This window comes from Stenella coeruleoalba, assembly GCF_951394435.1.
Source record: "Stenella coeruleoalba genome assembly, chromosome: X".
Classification (NCBI taxonomy): domain Eukaryota; kingdom Metazoa; phylum Chordata; class Mammalia; order Artiodactyla; family Delphinidae; genus Stenella; species Stenella coeruleoalba.
In genome coordinates, this window is record NC_137152.1 from 31,223,737 (window position 1) to 31,240,020 (window position 16,284).

The 16,284-nt window shown below is 42.6% G+C and overlaps 1 protein-coding gene across 6 annotated transcripts in view; it reads right to left on the reverse strand.

Annotated features, from left to right (window-relative positions):
• Positions 1–16,284, reverse strand: part of MED14 (mediator complex subunit 14) — a 75,412-nt gene that overhangs the window by 4,163 nt on the left and 54,965 nt on the right. For 4 of the 6 annotated variants that reach the window (XM_079910764.1, XM_079910763.1, XM_079910766.1 and 1 more), the window contains 7 exons: positions 13,318–13,449; positions 11,160–11,342; positions 10,008–10,243; positions 7,754–7,933; positions 7,548–7,655; positions 1,323–1,448; positions 718–910 (listed from right to left, as the gene is read on the reverse strand). In XM_079910764.1, the coding sequence (XP_079766890.1) occupies positions 718–910; positions 1,323–1,448; positions 7,548–7,655; positions 7,754–7,933; positions 10,008–10,243; positions 11,160–11,342; positions 13,318–13,449 (1,158 nt within the window). Of the gene's footprint in view, positions 1–717; positions 911–1,322; positions 1,449–7,547; positions 7,656–7,753; positions 7,934–10,007; positions 10,517–11,159; positions 11,343–13,317; positions 13,450–16,284 lie in introns of those variants that run through there. The other 2 variants (XM_079910765.1, XM_079910768.1) reach the window with 2 other exon arrangements.

A 16,284-nucleotide genomic window follows, 5' to 3' on the forward strand; every position in this document is an offset into this window, starting at 1 on the left:
AAGTTCTCTTTGCTGAGCTTTATGTTTTATAGTAAAAAATTTAGCACTGCCAGAAGTTCCGTGTTAAGCATAGGCTACTCCGGTATTGAAGGGACCTTGTTTATCTACCAGAATCATTCTGGTCTCTTCGAAAATGTTCAGTTTGAGAGCTTCATTGTGCACTTGGTGAAAAGGTTCACTTGCACCCGCCTAACACTTATATAAGAAGCCCAAGGAGCAGTGATGCCATTTGTATCAGCTTTTATTCTTCACAAAACATTTAGAAGATACAGAAGTTTGAGTGATATTATTCTATTCATGACTGAACCATGAAATAGGAGAAAGCAACATGCATTTCAACTTGGTGATGTACACAGTGGCAGGTATCGATGGTGGGGCAGGAATTCACAGCCATGGAAAATTCTATCATCCTAACCTAGGGCTTTGTGGCAACGTGTGCTATAAATACAAGCTTCTGGCATTAGCAAGTGGGTCAGTCCCAATAGTAAATCACTAACAAAAATAAAGTCCAGGCAGCAGAGACATGGACAAAACTGAAGAACCAGTGAGAAAGGAAGAAAGCGACAGGCAGACATTAAGAGGGCCACAGCAACCAGAGCTCTACTACTAGGACTGGGGGGCAAGGTGGGTAAGGAGGGAGCAGAGGGGAGAAGGGGGATCTCTCAAAAGAACGTTTATAACATATATGCAATAAAATATCATCTACTTGTCATGTACCTTGTCGTGGTGGGTTCATCTCTGCAAACCTCTTCAGAATGTTGCTGACCATCATGGGAGCAGCAACAGAAGAGTTCTGCTGTCTGGGAATGTCTGCCTGCTGGGTGGTACCTGAAGCCATGTCATAAATGATTGGAACTATAATACTAACAGGTTCTTGGGGAGGGACCGATGTTTTCTGAGTTAGCTGAAGCTGTGGACACAACACAAACAAAAGAGAATAAAAACACAGTAAGAAAACAAAATATTTATGTAAATGTATCAAAAGTACTATCATTTACTCTACTGTCAGATTAAGATACAAGTAAAAGAAAATTAAATAGAACAAGAAAAGTGACAAACAACTAAATATTATGATTAAGATGCAACTGTGTCACACAATTACCTAGTTCAATATATTCCTTACTAAAGGAACCAAGGTTATGTGAGGTCTGACAATTAAGGGATCTGGGCCTATATTTGGCAGCAACAGGTAATTTCTGTAGGTACCCAAAAGATGCTCTGTTATCCTCAAATGGAGTCTCCCTCAGAAGCTCTGCGCACCTGCACCCATATACACACACACACATACACACACAAACACGTGCACGCCAGGTGGTACTTACAAAAAATAGCATTTTGGATTTCAGCACCACAGCAGGTGTCCCAGGAGGTGCAATTGGCGGTGCACTGGGAGGGATCGTCAGGCAAAACTGAACGTTCCATTTTAGCTGTGTTGCCTGGTCAGGAAACTGTTTTGAAAAGAAAAAAAATTATGATAAAGTCATATGAACATTTAAAATTATATTCTAGTGTAGGAGCCTGAAAGGTTAGAGGGAATTTTATACTCAATTATCAGTAGATCATAAAGTTGATAACCTGCCTATTCTCAAAGGAAATATACACATGAAGGTCCTAACTGAAGAGTCAGCTCTGGATTCATGATATGTTCACCTTCCTTCCCTCCCACTTCATTAATTCCCAAGGCCTACGGGTTCTCCTTCCTCGGTGTCTCTGACATCTGTTCCCTCCTCTCTATTTTCACTGATGCCACTGAGCTCAGGGCTCCGTTACTTCTCCCGTGGCCCCCCTAATGGTCCCTTCCATTGGCTGCCTCTCCCAATCCGTCCTTACACCACTGCCAGACAAATGTCCTAGCGCATGGTTCTAATCTAGCTGACAAATGCTCAGTGACATGCAGTGATCCATGCTGCCCCCCTCACCCCCCAAGGACCAACACTGGCATTCAAGGCGCTTAACTGGTGCCAATCTAGACTTCTCAGTCTCATTTCCAACTACTTCCCTAAAACAAACTGCATTAATAATTTTAAACTATATCTACTGGAGCTTTTTTAGTGACATAAATATTTACTCCTTTAAAAACTCAAATGGATTTTTTTTAACATAAATAATGTTTCCTATAGCCTATCAGAGCAGAAGCCAAATGCTGACACTACTAGCAAAAGAACACTGCCGTCCCAATATTAATAATAAAACACCAACTGAAAAAAGGAATGAGGTATTTGGAATTACCCAAAGCAATGCTAGAAACATTAAAATGAAAGGCCTACTGCAAGACTGGAAAAATAAAATTAGCTACCATCTGGATTCCAGCTATATAACTGTATACTTTCATAGGAAAGAAGAGGCATTTAAAAACCTCCCCAGAGGGAGAGAGGGGGAAGATGGCAGAAGAGTAAGACGCGGAGATCACCTTCCTCCCCACAGATACATCAGAAATACATCTACACGTGGAACAACTCCTACAGAACACCTACTGAACGCTGGCAGAAGACCTCAGACCTCCCAAAAGGCAAGAAACTCCCCACGTACCTGGGTAGGGCAAAAGAGAAAAGAATAAAGAGAGACAAAAGAACAGGGATGGGACCCGCACCAGTGGGAGGGAGCTGTGAAGGAGGAAGGGTTTCCACACACTAGGAAGCCCCTTCGCGGGCGGAGACTGCGGGTGGCGGAAGGGGGGGGAGCTTCAGTGCGGCGGAAGAGAGCGCAGCCACAGGGGTGCGGAGGGCAAAGCGGGAAGATTCCCACACAGAGGATTGGTGCCGACCGGCAATCAATCATCAGCCCGAGAGGCTTGTCTGCTCACCCGCTGGGGTGGGCGGGGCTGGGAGCTGAGGCTCGGGTTTCGGTAGGAGCGCAGGTAGAGGGCTGGGATTGGCTGCGTGAACACAGCCTGAAGGGGGCTAGTGCGCCACGGCTGGCTGGCCGGGAGGGAGTCCGGGGGAAAAGCCTAGAGCTGCCCAAGAGGCAAGAGACTTTTTCTTCCCTCTTTGTTTCCTGGTGCGCGAGGAGAGGGGATTAAGAGCGCTGCTTAAAGGAGCTTCAGAGACGGGCGTGAGCCGCAGTGATCAGCGCGGACCCCGGAAACGGGCATGAGACGCTAAGGCCGCTGCTGCCTCCACCAAGAAGCCTGTGTGCGAGCACACGTCACTCTCCACAACCGCCTTCTGGGGAGCCAGTGCAGCCCGCCACTGCCAGGGTCCCGTGATCCAGGGACAACTTCCCCCGGGAGAACGCACGCCGCGCCTCAGGCTGGTGCAACGTCACGCGGGCCTCTGCTGCCGAAGGCTCGCCCGGCATCTGTACCCCTTCCCGCCCCCCCCCCCCCCCCCCCCCCCCCCCCCCCCCGCCTGAGTGAGCCACAGCCCCTGAATCAGCTGCTCCTTTAACCTCGTCCTATCTGAGGGAAGAACAGACGCCCTCCGGCGACCTACACGCAGAGGCGGGGCCAGATCCAAAGCTGAGCCCCTGGGAGCTGTGCGAACAAAGAAGAGAAAGGGAAATCCCTCCCTGCAGCCTCAGGAGCAGCGGATTAAATCTCCACAATCAACTTGATGTACCCTGCATCTGTGGAATACATGAATAGACAATGAATCATCCCAAATTCAGGAGATGGACGTGGAGAGCAAGATTTACTATTTTTTCCCCTTTTCCTCTTTTGGTGAGTGTGTATGTGTATGCTTCTGTGTGAGATTTTGGCTTTTATTTTTTGCGGTACGCGGGCCTCTCACTGTTGTGGGCTTTCCCTTTGTGGAGCACAGGCTCCGGATGCGCAGGCTCAGCGGCCATGGGTCACGGGCCCAACCGCTCCACGGCATGTGGGATCTTCCCAGACCGGGGCACGAACCTGTGTCCCCTACATCAGCAGGCGGACTCTCAACCACTGCGCCACCAGGGAAGCCCTGTCTGTATAGCTTTGCTTTCACCATTTGTCCTAAGGTTCTGTGCGTCCGTATTTACTTTTATTGTTTTACTTAAAAAAAAATTTCTTAATTATTTTTTATTTTAATAACTTTATTTTATTTTATATTATTTTATTTTATCCTCTTTCTTTCTTCATTTCTTCCTTTCTACTTTTTCTCCATTTTATTCTGAGCCATGTGGATGAAAGGCTCTTGGTGCTGCAGGCAGGAGTCAGCGCTGTGCCTCTGACGTGGAAGAGACAACTTCAGGACACTGGTCCGCAAGAGACCTCCCAGCTCCACGTAATATCAAATGACGAAAATCTCCCAGAGATCTCCATCTCAACACCAACACACAGCCTCACTCAACGACCAGCAAGCTACAGTGCTGGACACCCCATGCCAAACAACTAGCAAGACAGGAACACAACCCCACCCATTAGCAGAGAGGCTGCCTACAATCATAATAAGCCCACAGACACCCCAAAACACACCACCAGACGTGGACCTGCCCACCAGAAAGACAAGATCCAGCCTCATCCACCAGAACACAGGCACTAGTCCCCTCCACCAGGAAGCCTACACAACCCACTGAACCAACTTTAGCCACTGGGGACAGACACCAAAAACAACGGGAACTACGAACCTGCAGCCTGCAAAAAGGAGACCCCAAACACAGTAAGATAAGCAAAATGAGAAGACAGAAAAACACACAGCAGATGAAGGAGCAAGATAAAACCCACCAGACCTAACAAATGAAGAGGAAATAGGCAGTCTACCTGAAAAAGAATTCAGAATAATGATAGTAAAGATGATCCAAAATCTTGGAAATAGAATGGACAAAATGCAAGAAACATTTAACAAGGACCTAGAAGAACTAAAGATGAAACAAGCAATGATGAACAACACAATAAATGAAATTAAAAATACTCTAGATGGGATCAATAGCAGAATAACTGAGGCAGAAGAACGGATAAGTGACCTGGAAGATAAAGTAGTGGAAATAACTACTGCAGAGCAGAATAAAGAAAAAAGAATGAAAAGAACTGAGGACAGTCTCAGAGACCTCTGGGACAACTTTAAACGCACCAACATTCGAATTATAGGGGTTCCAGAAGAAGAGAAAAAGAAAGGGACTGAGAAAATATCTGAAGAGATTATAGTTGAAAACTTCCCTAATATGGGAAAGGAAATAGTCAATCAAGTTCAGGAAGCACAGAGAGTCCCATACAGGATAAATATAAGGAGAAATACGCCAAGACACCTATTAATCAAACTGTCAAAAATTAAATACAAAGAAAACATATTAAAAGCAGCAAGGGAAAAACAACAAATAACACACAAGGGAATCCCCATCAGGTTAACAGCTGATCTTTCAGCAGAAACTCTGCAAGCCAGAAGGGACTGGCAGGACATATTTAAAGTGATGAAGGAGAAAAACCTGCAACCAAGATTACTCTACCCAGCAAGGATCTCATTCAGATTTGATGGAGAAATTAAAACCTTTACAGACAAGCAAAAGCTGAGAGAGTTCAGCACCACCAAACCAGCTTTACAACAAATGCTAAAGGATCTTCCCTAGGCAAGAAACACAAGAGAAGGAAAAGACCTATAATAACGAACCGAAAGCAATTAAGAAAATGGAAATAGGAGCATACATACCGATAATTACCTTAAATGTAAATGGACTAAATGCTCCCACCAAAAGACACAGACTGGCTGAATGGATACAAAAACAAGACCCATATATATGCTGTCTACAAGAGACCCACTTCAGACCTAGAGACACATACAGACTGAAAGTGAGGGGATGGAAAAAGATATTCCATGCAAATGGAAACCGAAAGAAAGCTGGAGTAGCAATTCTCATATCAGACAAAATAGACTTTAAAATAAGGACTATTAGAAGAAACAAAGAAGGACACTACATAATGATCAAGGGATCGATCCAAGAAGAAGATATAACAATTGTAAATATTTATGCACCCAACATAGGAGCACCTCAATACATAAGGCCAATACTAACAGCCATAAAAGGGGAAATCGACAGTAACACATTCATAGTAGGGGACTTTTAACACCCCACTTTCACCAATGGACAGATCATCCAAAATGAAAATAAATAAGGAAACACAAGCTTTAAATGATACATTAAACAAAATGGACTTAATTGATGTTTATAGGACATTCCATCCAAAAACAACAGAATACACATTTTTCTCAGGTGCTCATGGAACATTCTCCAGGATAGATCATATCTTGGGTCACAAATCAAGCCTTGGTACATTTAAGAAAATTGAAATTGTACCAAGTATCTTTTCTGACCACAACGCTATGAGACTAGATATCAATTACAGGAAAAGATGTGTAAAAAATACAAACACATGGAAGCTAAACAATACACTACTTGATAACGAAGTGATCACTGAAGGAGTCAAAGAGGAAATCAAAAAATACCTAGAAACAAATGACAATGGAGACACGATGACCCAAAACCTATGGGATGCAGCAAAAGCAGTTCTAAGAGGGAAGTTTATAGCAATACAATCCTACCTTAAGAAACAGGAAACATCTCGAATAAACAACCTAACCTTGAACCGAAAGCAGTTAGAGAAAGAAGAACAAAAACCCCCAAAGTTAGCAGAAGGAAAGAAATCATAAAGAGGAGATCAGAAATAAATGAAAAAGAAATGAAGGAAATGATAGCAAAGATCAATAAAACTAAAAGCTGGTTCTTTGAGAAGATAAACAAAATTGATAAACCATTAGCCAGACTCATCAAGAAAAAAAGACCTGTATGCAGAAAATTATAAGACACTGATGAAAGAAATTAAAGATGATACAAATAGATGGAGAGATATACCATGTTCTTGGATTGGAAGGATCAACATTGTGAAAATGACTCTACTCCCCAAAGCAATCTACAGATTCAACGCAATCCCTATCAAACTACCACTGGCATTTTTCACAGAACTAGAACAAAAAATTTCACAATTTGTATGGAAACACAAAAGACCCCAAACAGCCAAAGCAATCTTGGGAAAGAAAAACGGAGCCGGAGGAATCAGGCTCCCTGACTTCAGACTATACTACAAAGGTACAGTAATCAAGTAAAGATGTAAAAAAAAAAAAAAATCTCCACAGAAAGGACAGATTTTTCAATAAATGGTATCAGGGCAGTTGGGGGCATCTGAAAAAATTGGACCCATACCTCACCGTTTGACCCCAAGATATATTTTAAATAGATCAAATATGTAAGTAGTTTACAAAATGATTCCGTAACAGTATTAGGAGAAGCCACGGGAGGATTATTTCATGATCTGGGAGTAGGAAGAGTATATTAAATGTATCTTTTTATAAGAGAGAAGCCACTGATAACTTGGATTGCCTGTGGGGAGGAGGACTAGATGGCTGGATAGGGATGGATGTGAAATTTCCCACTGTATCACCTTGTTCTAAATTCAAAAGATATAAGAGGATTGTGTTACCTACCCAAAGACAAATAAAATTTAAGTTAAAAATTAAGGATGCAAGAGAAAAATGAAGTACATAACATAAATGGGTGAAAACCAACATATACTGTTCCCACCAACTCCAACCTCCTCAGACCGACCTGGCTAGAAAAGTCTGTGTGTCTCTGTAACTTACCAACTCTAGCTTCATAATATGCACACAGTCCCTGAGGATGTGTGTAGGAGCTCCTAACAGCTTGGTGAAAGCTATTAATGTATTGGCTTTAAATGGCGGTCCTGCAACCTACAAGGATAAATAAAGCAAGTTAAGTTACTCTTCATTCTACCTTGACTCCTCTGTTTCACCGACTGTATTAAAATTATGCATTAAGAAACACATACTCTTGTTTCAAAGAATTTCTCTAAAACTTGAAGTTCATCAGGCTTCCACTGTCCTGCATTTTCGGGTGTCACTTTCAGCTGAAGTGTTTGGTTGGTTTTGGGACTAAGGGCTACTCTGCATTTCAGCGCATCAGTCTTAAACATAATCACTCCAGGTTCATTGGAATTTATCAGCTGTAGCTGAAAAACAAGAAGCATGCGTCAGATTAACATGTGAAATAATATGTAAGTCAAAGGGAAAATGGAAATGTTAACTAGAGAAATGTTTCAAAAGGAAAACAACTAAGTTGGTACCTGTTCCACAAAAAGGTATCTAGGCACTGGGCACCAGCAATTGCTAACCATATAGCAAAGAGAGGCAATCAGACATTATGTGTCTCCTGATGGAAGAACATAACACCACCTATCAAAACCACAACCAGCTTGAGCCTGAATTCAGTAGTCAGATCCACAGGGTTGATCAATATTACAGAAATATGGAGGTCAAAAGAACATGTTAGATGATTCCAAAGGGATGCAATCAGCAAGATCCAGACTGAGAAACTCCACAGGACAAATGATATGGCTTCTTCAACAAATACATTATCTAATGAGAAATGGAGGGGGAACCTATTGTTTAGAAAGGACTTAAGAACATGTATGGATTTTGATTCAGATGGTAAAACCTGTGACAACTTGGGAAATCTGGACACCAATTAGAAATCTGATGATAAAGAAACTATGGATGAAATGATGTGAGGAATTTGCTGTCAAACAATCTGGGAGGAGGAGTTATAGGTGAAACAATGTTAGTGTGAGTTCACTGTGTTGAAGGTGGGTGATGAGAACAGACAGGTTTATTATATAATTCTCTCTACTTTTGTATATGCTTAAAATTGTCCACAATAAGTTTTAAAAAAAAGATACAGTAGGAAGAAAGAATAAAGAGTTCAATTACAAAATGTTAGATCTGGACTGGGACGATATGCTAGGCCAGGGGTTGGTAAATAGTTGAGGTTCTATGGTCTCTGCTGCAACCACCCATAGACAATATGCAATTGAATGCGTGTGGCTGTGTTCCAATGAAACTTTACAAAAACAGGTGGAGGGCAGGACTTGGCCTCCAGGCCCATAGTTTACTGACCTCTGCACTAGCCTAATATGCTGATTATGCAGATGAGCAAAATGAGGTTCAAAGGGCTGAAAGCTTACATGGCTGTTAAGTGGCAGAGGTGAGGCTAGATCACAGGTCTGATGATAACTTTTGAATGCTAATTTATTTCAACTTACGTTAAAACTTTTCTTTCTTTCAAATTTGAATATAAAGGTTGCAAAATAGCTTGGCGCCATCTGTGGTGAGGCTATTTTAAACGTTCACCATTCTGACTACCTCATTAACATAAATATCAATAATAATTATTATAAATAAGATGTAACTGAATACCAAAACATTATGTAAAGGTTTTATATGAAGTTATCTCAAATTTCCACAACTGTTGTGAGTTAGGTAGATACTACTATCTACTATTATCAAAAAAGGTGAAGAAATGTGCCGAAGCTCGTACCAGCCAGTGGCATGGCCTGGCTACAAACTGGGGTAGCCTGACTATAGAACTGGTGCTCTCAACTCTGAACTGTCTCCTAAGGTATCACCACAGGATAGAAGTCTTTTTCTATAAGAGTTTTAAATCAATTCAGTTGCTCATGTGTTTTTTTAAAATACTTATTTATTTATTTATTCTGGCTGTGCCAGGTCTTAGTTGCAGCATGTAGAATCTAGTTCCCTGACTAGGGATCGAACCCAGGCCCTGTGCACTGGAAGCACGTCTTAGCCACTGGACCGCCATGGAAATCCCCAGTCGCTCGTGTATTTAAAAAGTAGCTCTCATCCTTGTGATCATAAATAATTTCACGATCACAGATTCCGATTCAGCCTGCCTGCAGAAGCATTCCAGAGGGCAAATAGTTCCTCGTATGCTATTCTCTACCAAGTCAGATCCTGGGTGCACTTGTTCTACGGTATCGTGGGGACCTATCCCCAGGTCCATGATAGCCACAGTATGGCAAATTGTAAGTGAAGGAATTTGTTAATGTAAGAATGGAAAAGAAAATAGTGGATCCATTTTTAATGCTAGGGTGGAGGGCAAAACACAATGCTAACAGGCTGGTTAAAGGAGGTGAGGGAATAGCACTTCAGTTCAGATCCTACTCTAGGAAGCAACTTAGCACCTGCTTTGACAATCACCACTTAGGAATTCAGCAGGTACCCACATACCGTTTCTTGTTGAATAATTCTTTGAAGGTGTCGTCTCATGATGACGGATCCAAGGAATCTCTCAAGCGGAGAACAAAGGTAACTACCTGCTAGGCCGGGCACGAGGCCTGGCGTTGGAGAGGGCAGCAGTAAAATATTCAAGGCACTGTGAGTGAGGATGGTAGGGATGGAGGCCGCCCAGGAGCGCTGAGGTAGTTTACGAGGTGGAGGCATGTTTGTGGGCATCGTTTGGGAACCTTTTGGGAAGGAAAACGTCATTTTTTTTTTTACAAATACACACAATCTCGTTGTTCCCTGTTTTGCTTTTATTAAACACCTTTACTTTTCTATAGCAATCCATACTGTTTCCGTTACTCCCTGTGGTGTTAACAATCACATATTAGTTTCCTTACAGTTATTCTCCTCCCTGCAGCCAGGTCCCTTGCAGTGTGACTTTGCAGCAGTTCCTTCAAGGAGTGGGGTCTACTTCTTTACTTGGGATCTGGGCTGGCCTTGTGACTTGCTGTGGCCTACAGAATGCAGTGGAAATGACACAGTGCCAGCTGCAGGCCTAGGCTTTTACTGACTCTCTTGGAATTCTGTCTAGCCCCAGGTGAGCAAGCCCATGGTCAAGTATGAGACCACAAGAAGCAGAGAGAAGCCAGGCCCCAGCCAACCCAGGAGCTGACCACAGATGCATGAGTGAGCCCAGCAGAGCCTGGAAGAATCACCCAGCTGGGCTCAGCCCAAATTGCCAATCTGCAGAACAGCGAGCGAACATATGATTGTTGTTTTAAGCCACTAAAAGTCACATGGCAAAAGCTAATGAACATATGTGTACAATTCTTCTTTTCTGTGTTAATTTGCATAACCTTGTCAGTTACCTTTAGGTATCTTTTAAGGTCTAGTAGTGCAGCTAAGTTAGTAGTCATAACAGAGGTACAGGGTTCACCTCAGAAGACTTCTGGAGGAGACATTCTCCTTTCTTACATTTTGCCCGACTTTTACAAATTTAACTACTGTTACAACTAATTTACTAAATGGATAAAAGTTTAAGTTACTGAGTATCCTTATTAAGTCATGACTTTCAAATGCGAGGTTGAGGACAGAATGATTAAAACAGGTCATTTATGTTATTCTAAAAGCTAACATAAAAGTGTCGATGACACTCACTTGTTCCAGCTCGAGGGGAATGAGAAGCATCTGGAACTGGAGAATGTAGTGATGGGTTGGCTGGTGACATCCCAGGCATGCGTGTTGCTGGTGAGGGGCCAGACACTTGAGGAGACCCTGGCCAGTTCCCTGCTCGTCCACTTGGTGACACCATAGTGTATGGAGAACTAGGGTCCAGGGTTCCTGTAAACAAGTAAACAAATGGCTTTCAAAACCTATATTTTAATAGCTGAAAAGCTATTAAATAGCTGACAACATTCAAATGCTTAAACCCCACGTGGTGATATTTTGTCTTTCAGTAAGATATTTCACTGAAGCCTGATGCACATGGCACATTTGAATCTCTATTTGGTGTAGTTTTTGTACTTTTGAACATGATAAAAAAAATTAGGAAGGTAAAAAAATACTGAGAAAGGATAAAATTTACCTTTACACAAGCTCCAAGATGTGTAATATGTAACAATCTACTTTACACTATATAACAAACACTGTGTTTGAAAATATTAAGCAAAAAAATCTCAAAGCTCCTTTAAGGGTAGAAATCTTATATTTTTAAACTAACCCTGACAAATTATGTTTTCATTCTACTCAGAGAAGGCTGAAGAGAGGGAATTTTCCATTTTCTTTATTTAGTAAAGGGTACAGTGACTAAGAAATGCACCAAGAATCAAATTTTGAAAGCAGTGACCTCCTGAACAATCTGATATTTAAATTTCACCCTGCAGATACTTTTAACTTATTTACACCTCTTTGTAACCAAATGACGAAATGAGAAAATACTTCTACCATATATCAGAGAATAAATGTTCCTTACTTAGAAATCTTACAAATCGGTAAGAAAAAACACAAGAATATAGGCAAAGGATATAAACTGGCAGGTGTACAATAAGAAACACGAAAGACTAATGAACATAAAAAAAAGTTCAACTTCACTAATAATCAAAAAACCACACATCGAACAGTAATATGCCATTTTTTACCTATCAAAATGACCAAGATTTTAAAAAATCACAATACCCCTTGTTGGCAATGATGCAGGAAAACAGACATTCTTGTACAATACTAGAGGAAATTGGTACGGCCTTTTAGGTGAGCAATTTGCAGTATGTTTCAAAAGCTTTAGAATTTCTCAAACCCTTTGAGACAGCAATTCCACTTCTAGGAACTTACCTAAGAAGATAATCCTGCGAGCAGAGAAGACACCATTTTCAGTTGTGAAAAAATAGAAACATTCTAAACGTATCGTAATAAGAGAACGGTTAAATCATGGTATGCCCAGACAAGGGGATACTATGAAGCCATTTAGTATGACGACGTAGTTTTTACTGACAGAAATGTTCCTGCAAATATTAATAGTAAAGAGGAAAATCACAGATGCTACACAGCTGTAAAACCTGAGGAAGCTCTTTATGTTCAGATTTGGCACGGGATTCATGATACAGTTAAGTGACGAACGTAAGGCACCGAAGACGGTGTGCAGTGTGGTGCCATGTGTGTAAAAGAGAGGGGGAAGAACAATCCGCATAAGACATCCCTCCAAGAATGCACGAGAAATCAGTAGCACTAAATGCCTTTGGGAGGAAGAACTAGGTGGTTGGTGGACTCGAAAGGAAACACCTCACTGGCTACCTCTTCTATTCTTTCTCTTTTTGAACAAATTCAAAATAGAATTTTTGAGTTAAAAAATTCAAGTCTCAAAACAATACATATGGTAGGGTCCCAATTTTGTGTGTGGGGGGTGGTGTTTAAGGGGAGAGAAGAAGATGGGTAGAGAGCAAGATAGAGCAACAGAGATTTGGGCGGGCAGGCAGGCAAGCGGGGGTGCGTGACAGGCCGAGTGAGGGGGAGAGAGAGTGCGAAGCAGACAGACTAGCTGGTAGATCTCTTCGTTGTGTGATTAGGAAAAACGTATTCTTATTTTTGGCCGCGGCACGTGTGGGATCTTAGTTCCGAACCCGGGCCCCCTGCAGTGGAAGCGCGGAGTCCTAACCACTGGACCACCAGGGAATTCCCAGGAAAAACGTACTTTCTTTCGCTATTTCCCCAATACACAAGTGCTAATTTTGCAAAAAGAAAATTTATTTAACAAAAACTTATTTAACAAAAACTACTTTCACATCAAACTCTTATGTTCTAGCAATTTCCGGTATGGACTCACCATGTGGACTAGCAAAACTGGCCCCTGGTCCTATTGAGATTCCATGCGAGGAAGGGGGAGGAGTTGGAACAAATGATGCTGGTGATGGGGCTCTCAAAGCCCCACTGGGGGAGCTGGCGGCATGCAGATTTCCTAATAAAGGAAAATAATTATAGATGATCTTGCAGGACACATATTATGTCCTGTCCAAGGACCCCGAGTTAAGACTCTCTACAGACTAAAGAAACAAGTAGTAAAGCTCCCGTAAGTAGCACAAAGAAAAACTGGAACAATTTCAGTATGGAAAAAGAGAGACATCAATTCCATGGGGTCCAAATTCTAGCTCTTATATTGACTGATGTTTAAAAAAAAAAGCCAGTGTACTTTTTTATCCACTCACTCACTCATTCAACAAGTAGGCATGAACATCAATTTCATGCCAAGCATTGTTGTAGGTACTGGGGATGCAGCAGTTAACAAGAGACAAAAACTCCTGCCCTCATGGAGTTTATATTCTAGTATAATGAGAAAGACAAACAAATATATGTCAGGTTATGCTAAGTGCTATGGAGAAAAACAGGGCAAGGTAAGGGGGCTGTATCGTGTAGTGGTGGAGGTGGGTGCTGTTCTTTATATAGAGCAACCAGGGACCTCTCTGAGAAGGGGCTATGTGGGCTGAGACATGAAGTGAAGGATCAGAAGAGCTAGTGCAAAGGCCCCAATGGTAGCAGCAGTTATAAATAACAGGGGGAGGCCAGTGTGGCTGGAGCAGCGTGAGCAAGGCGGGGAGCGGGGAACGGAAGACGATCAGGTCAGAGAGGTGGGAGGAGCGTCCCAGATCACACAGGGACTTGTAGGCCACTCTAAGGACTTAGGGTTTACCCTGAATGAGATGGGAGGCCACTGCAGAGTCTGGAGCAGAGGAGTCATGACCTAACTTCTGTTCCAGAAGGATCACTCTAGCTGCTGTTGAAAAACAGACTATAGGGCAGGAGGCAGCGAAACCAGTTAGAGGCAACTGCAATTACCCAGGTGAGGGATGGCTAATGACCCGGGAAAGGGTGAAGGCTGAGATGGTGAAGGTGGTTAGATTCTGGATAAATTCTGAAGATGGAGCTGACAGTATTCGGTAACTGACTGACTGTGGGTGTGAGAGAAAGAGGAGTCCAACATGACTCCTACAGCTTTGGCCCAAGTAACAGGAAGGAAGGAAGAAGCTGCCACCTGCTGAGATGCAGTGCCTATGGGAGAAGCAGCACAGGGCAGGGTTGGGGGGTGTTAGGAATTCAGTTTCAGCCATGCTGCGTTTCAGATGTTGACTAAACATCTACATAGAAATGCTGAATAGTTAGCTGGAAAAGACAGGACTCGAGTTTGGGGGAGAGGCCTAGATGGAGCTATAAAAAACTCGGAGACATGAGCTTAAAGATGGTATTTAGCCACAGGACTAGCTTTAATTTAGGATGATGAAGGGTGGGGACTATGGCTATCAAAACTATCAGTGCAACATTAAAATACTTGCTACATTACCATGACTATCCTCAATACCAGCAGCTTTCAAATTCTCTACTATGTAAGAGAATTTCATATTTTTAATGTTCTATTAATATCTAATGCAGTACTAATTCAATACAGTATGAATTCAATAGTAACATATTGATATTCAATAAATGTTAATCAACTTGATTAACCTTTAAGTATTATATTTACATATTTAGCTGTGTGATCTGGACTAGTGACTTAACTTCTCCATGCCTCGGTATTCGTTTAACCGTTTATTCCCTAGGGAATAAACGAATTTGTTTAATTTGTTTAATCCCTAGGCATTACCCGTTTAATGCCTAGGGCTTAAACGGGTAAAGTGCTTAGAACAGGGCTTGGCACACAGGAAGCACTATATACCTGTCTGCTACTAAAATTATTTCAAAATAATCATCTCTCCTTCCTTCTATACGAAACCAGTCTCAACCCACATCCTAGAAACTCCCTCCCCTCGGGTGCTGGGACCCCGCTTCCCGTTCTCCCCCTTGCTCCCCAGCTGCTCCTCCTCAGGCTCCCACACTGTCTACTGTCGGAGCTTCACAGGGTCTGAGTCTCCCACCAGCTCAGGGTTCAGGGGCCTTCAATGACACGACAATGACTTCCAAGTCTTCACCTGGGGTCCCACCATCTCTGATGAGCAGGGAAGGGCTCATCTACGCTAAAAATCCGATACCAGTGCTCCTCGCTAGAAGGTAAGCTCGAGAAGCAGGACTGCTATCGGGCTCACTGCTGAATCCCCAGCACCGTGCAGCATTAGACACAGAGCAACCACTTAAGACAAACCAACGAATTCATTGTTCTGTTAAAAGTCAAAATTTGGCATTCTCCCGCAATTTTTTTTTTAAGATTTTTTTTGATGTGGACCATTTTTAAAGTCTTTATTGAACTTGTTACAATATTGCTTCTGTTTTATATGTTGGTTTTTTGCCCGCGAGGCATGTGGGATCTTAGCTCCCCGACCAGGGATCGAACCTGCACTTTCGTGCATCGGAAGGCGAAGTCTTAGCCACTGGACCGCCAGGGAAGTCCCTCTCCAGCAGTTTTTACAGCGTACTTCGTGGGGTCGCCAACAGAGCCATCTTGTTCAGACAAGTAGGTTGTGGCCTGCCTGACTCTGAGGTGGGGCACTGTTCACATACACCTGGGCTCTGCCAACTCCTTCTGTAAGGGGGCTTTTCTGAAACGGGTCGTCGTAGCGGGAAAGCAGCCACAGACACTACATAAATGGATGTGGCTGTGTTCTGATGAAACTATTTACAAAACCAGGTGGTGGATAGGATGTGGCCCACAGGCCTTAGCGTGTCGACCTCTGACCTAGATCACGTTGTGATTCTTGGAGTTGTGCCATGAGTCTGGCTCTGGGTGACAACAACTCCACTTAACTCAAACCTTTTAAAAGTGCTCCTGAATCACGAACATAGATTTCACAACCCTGCCATAATGAAT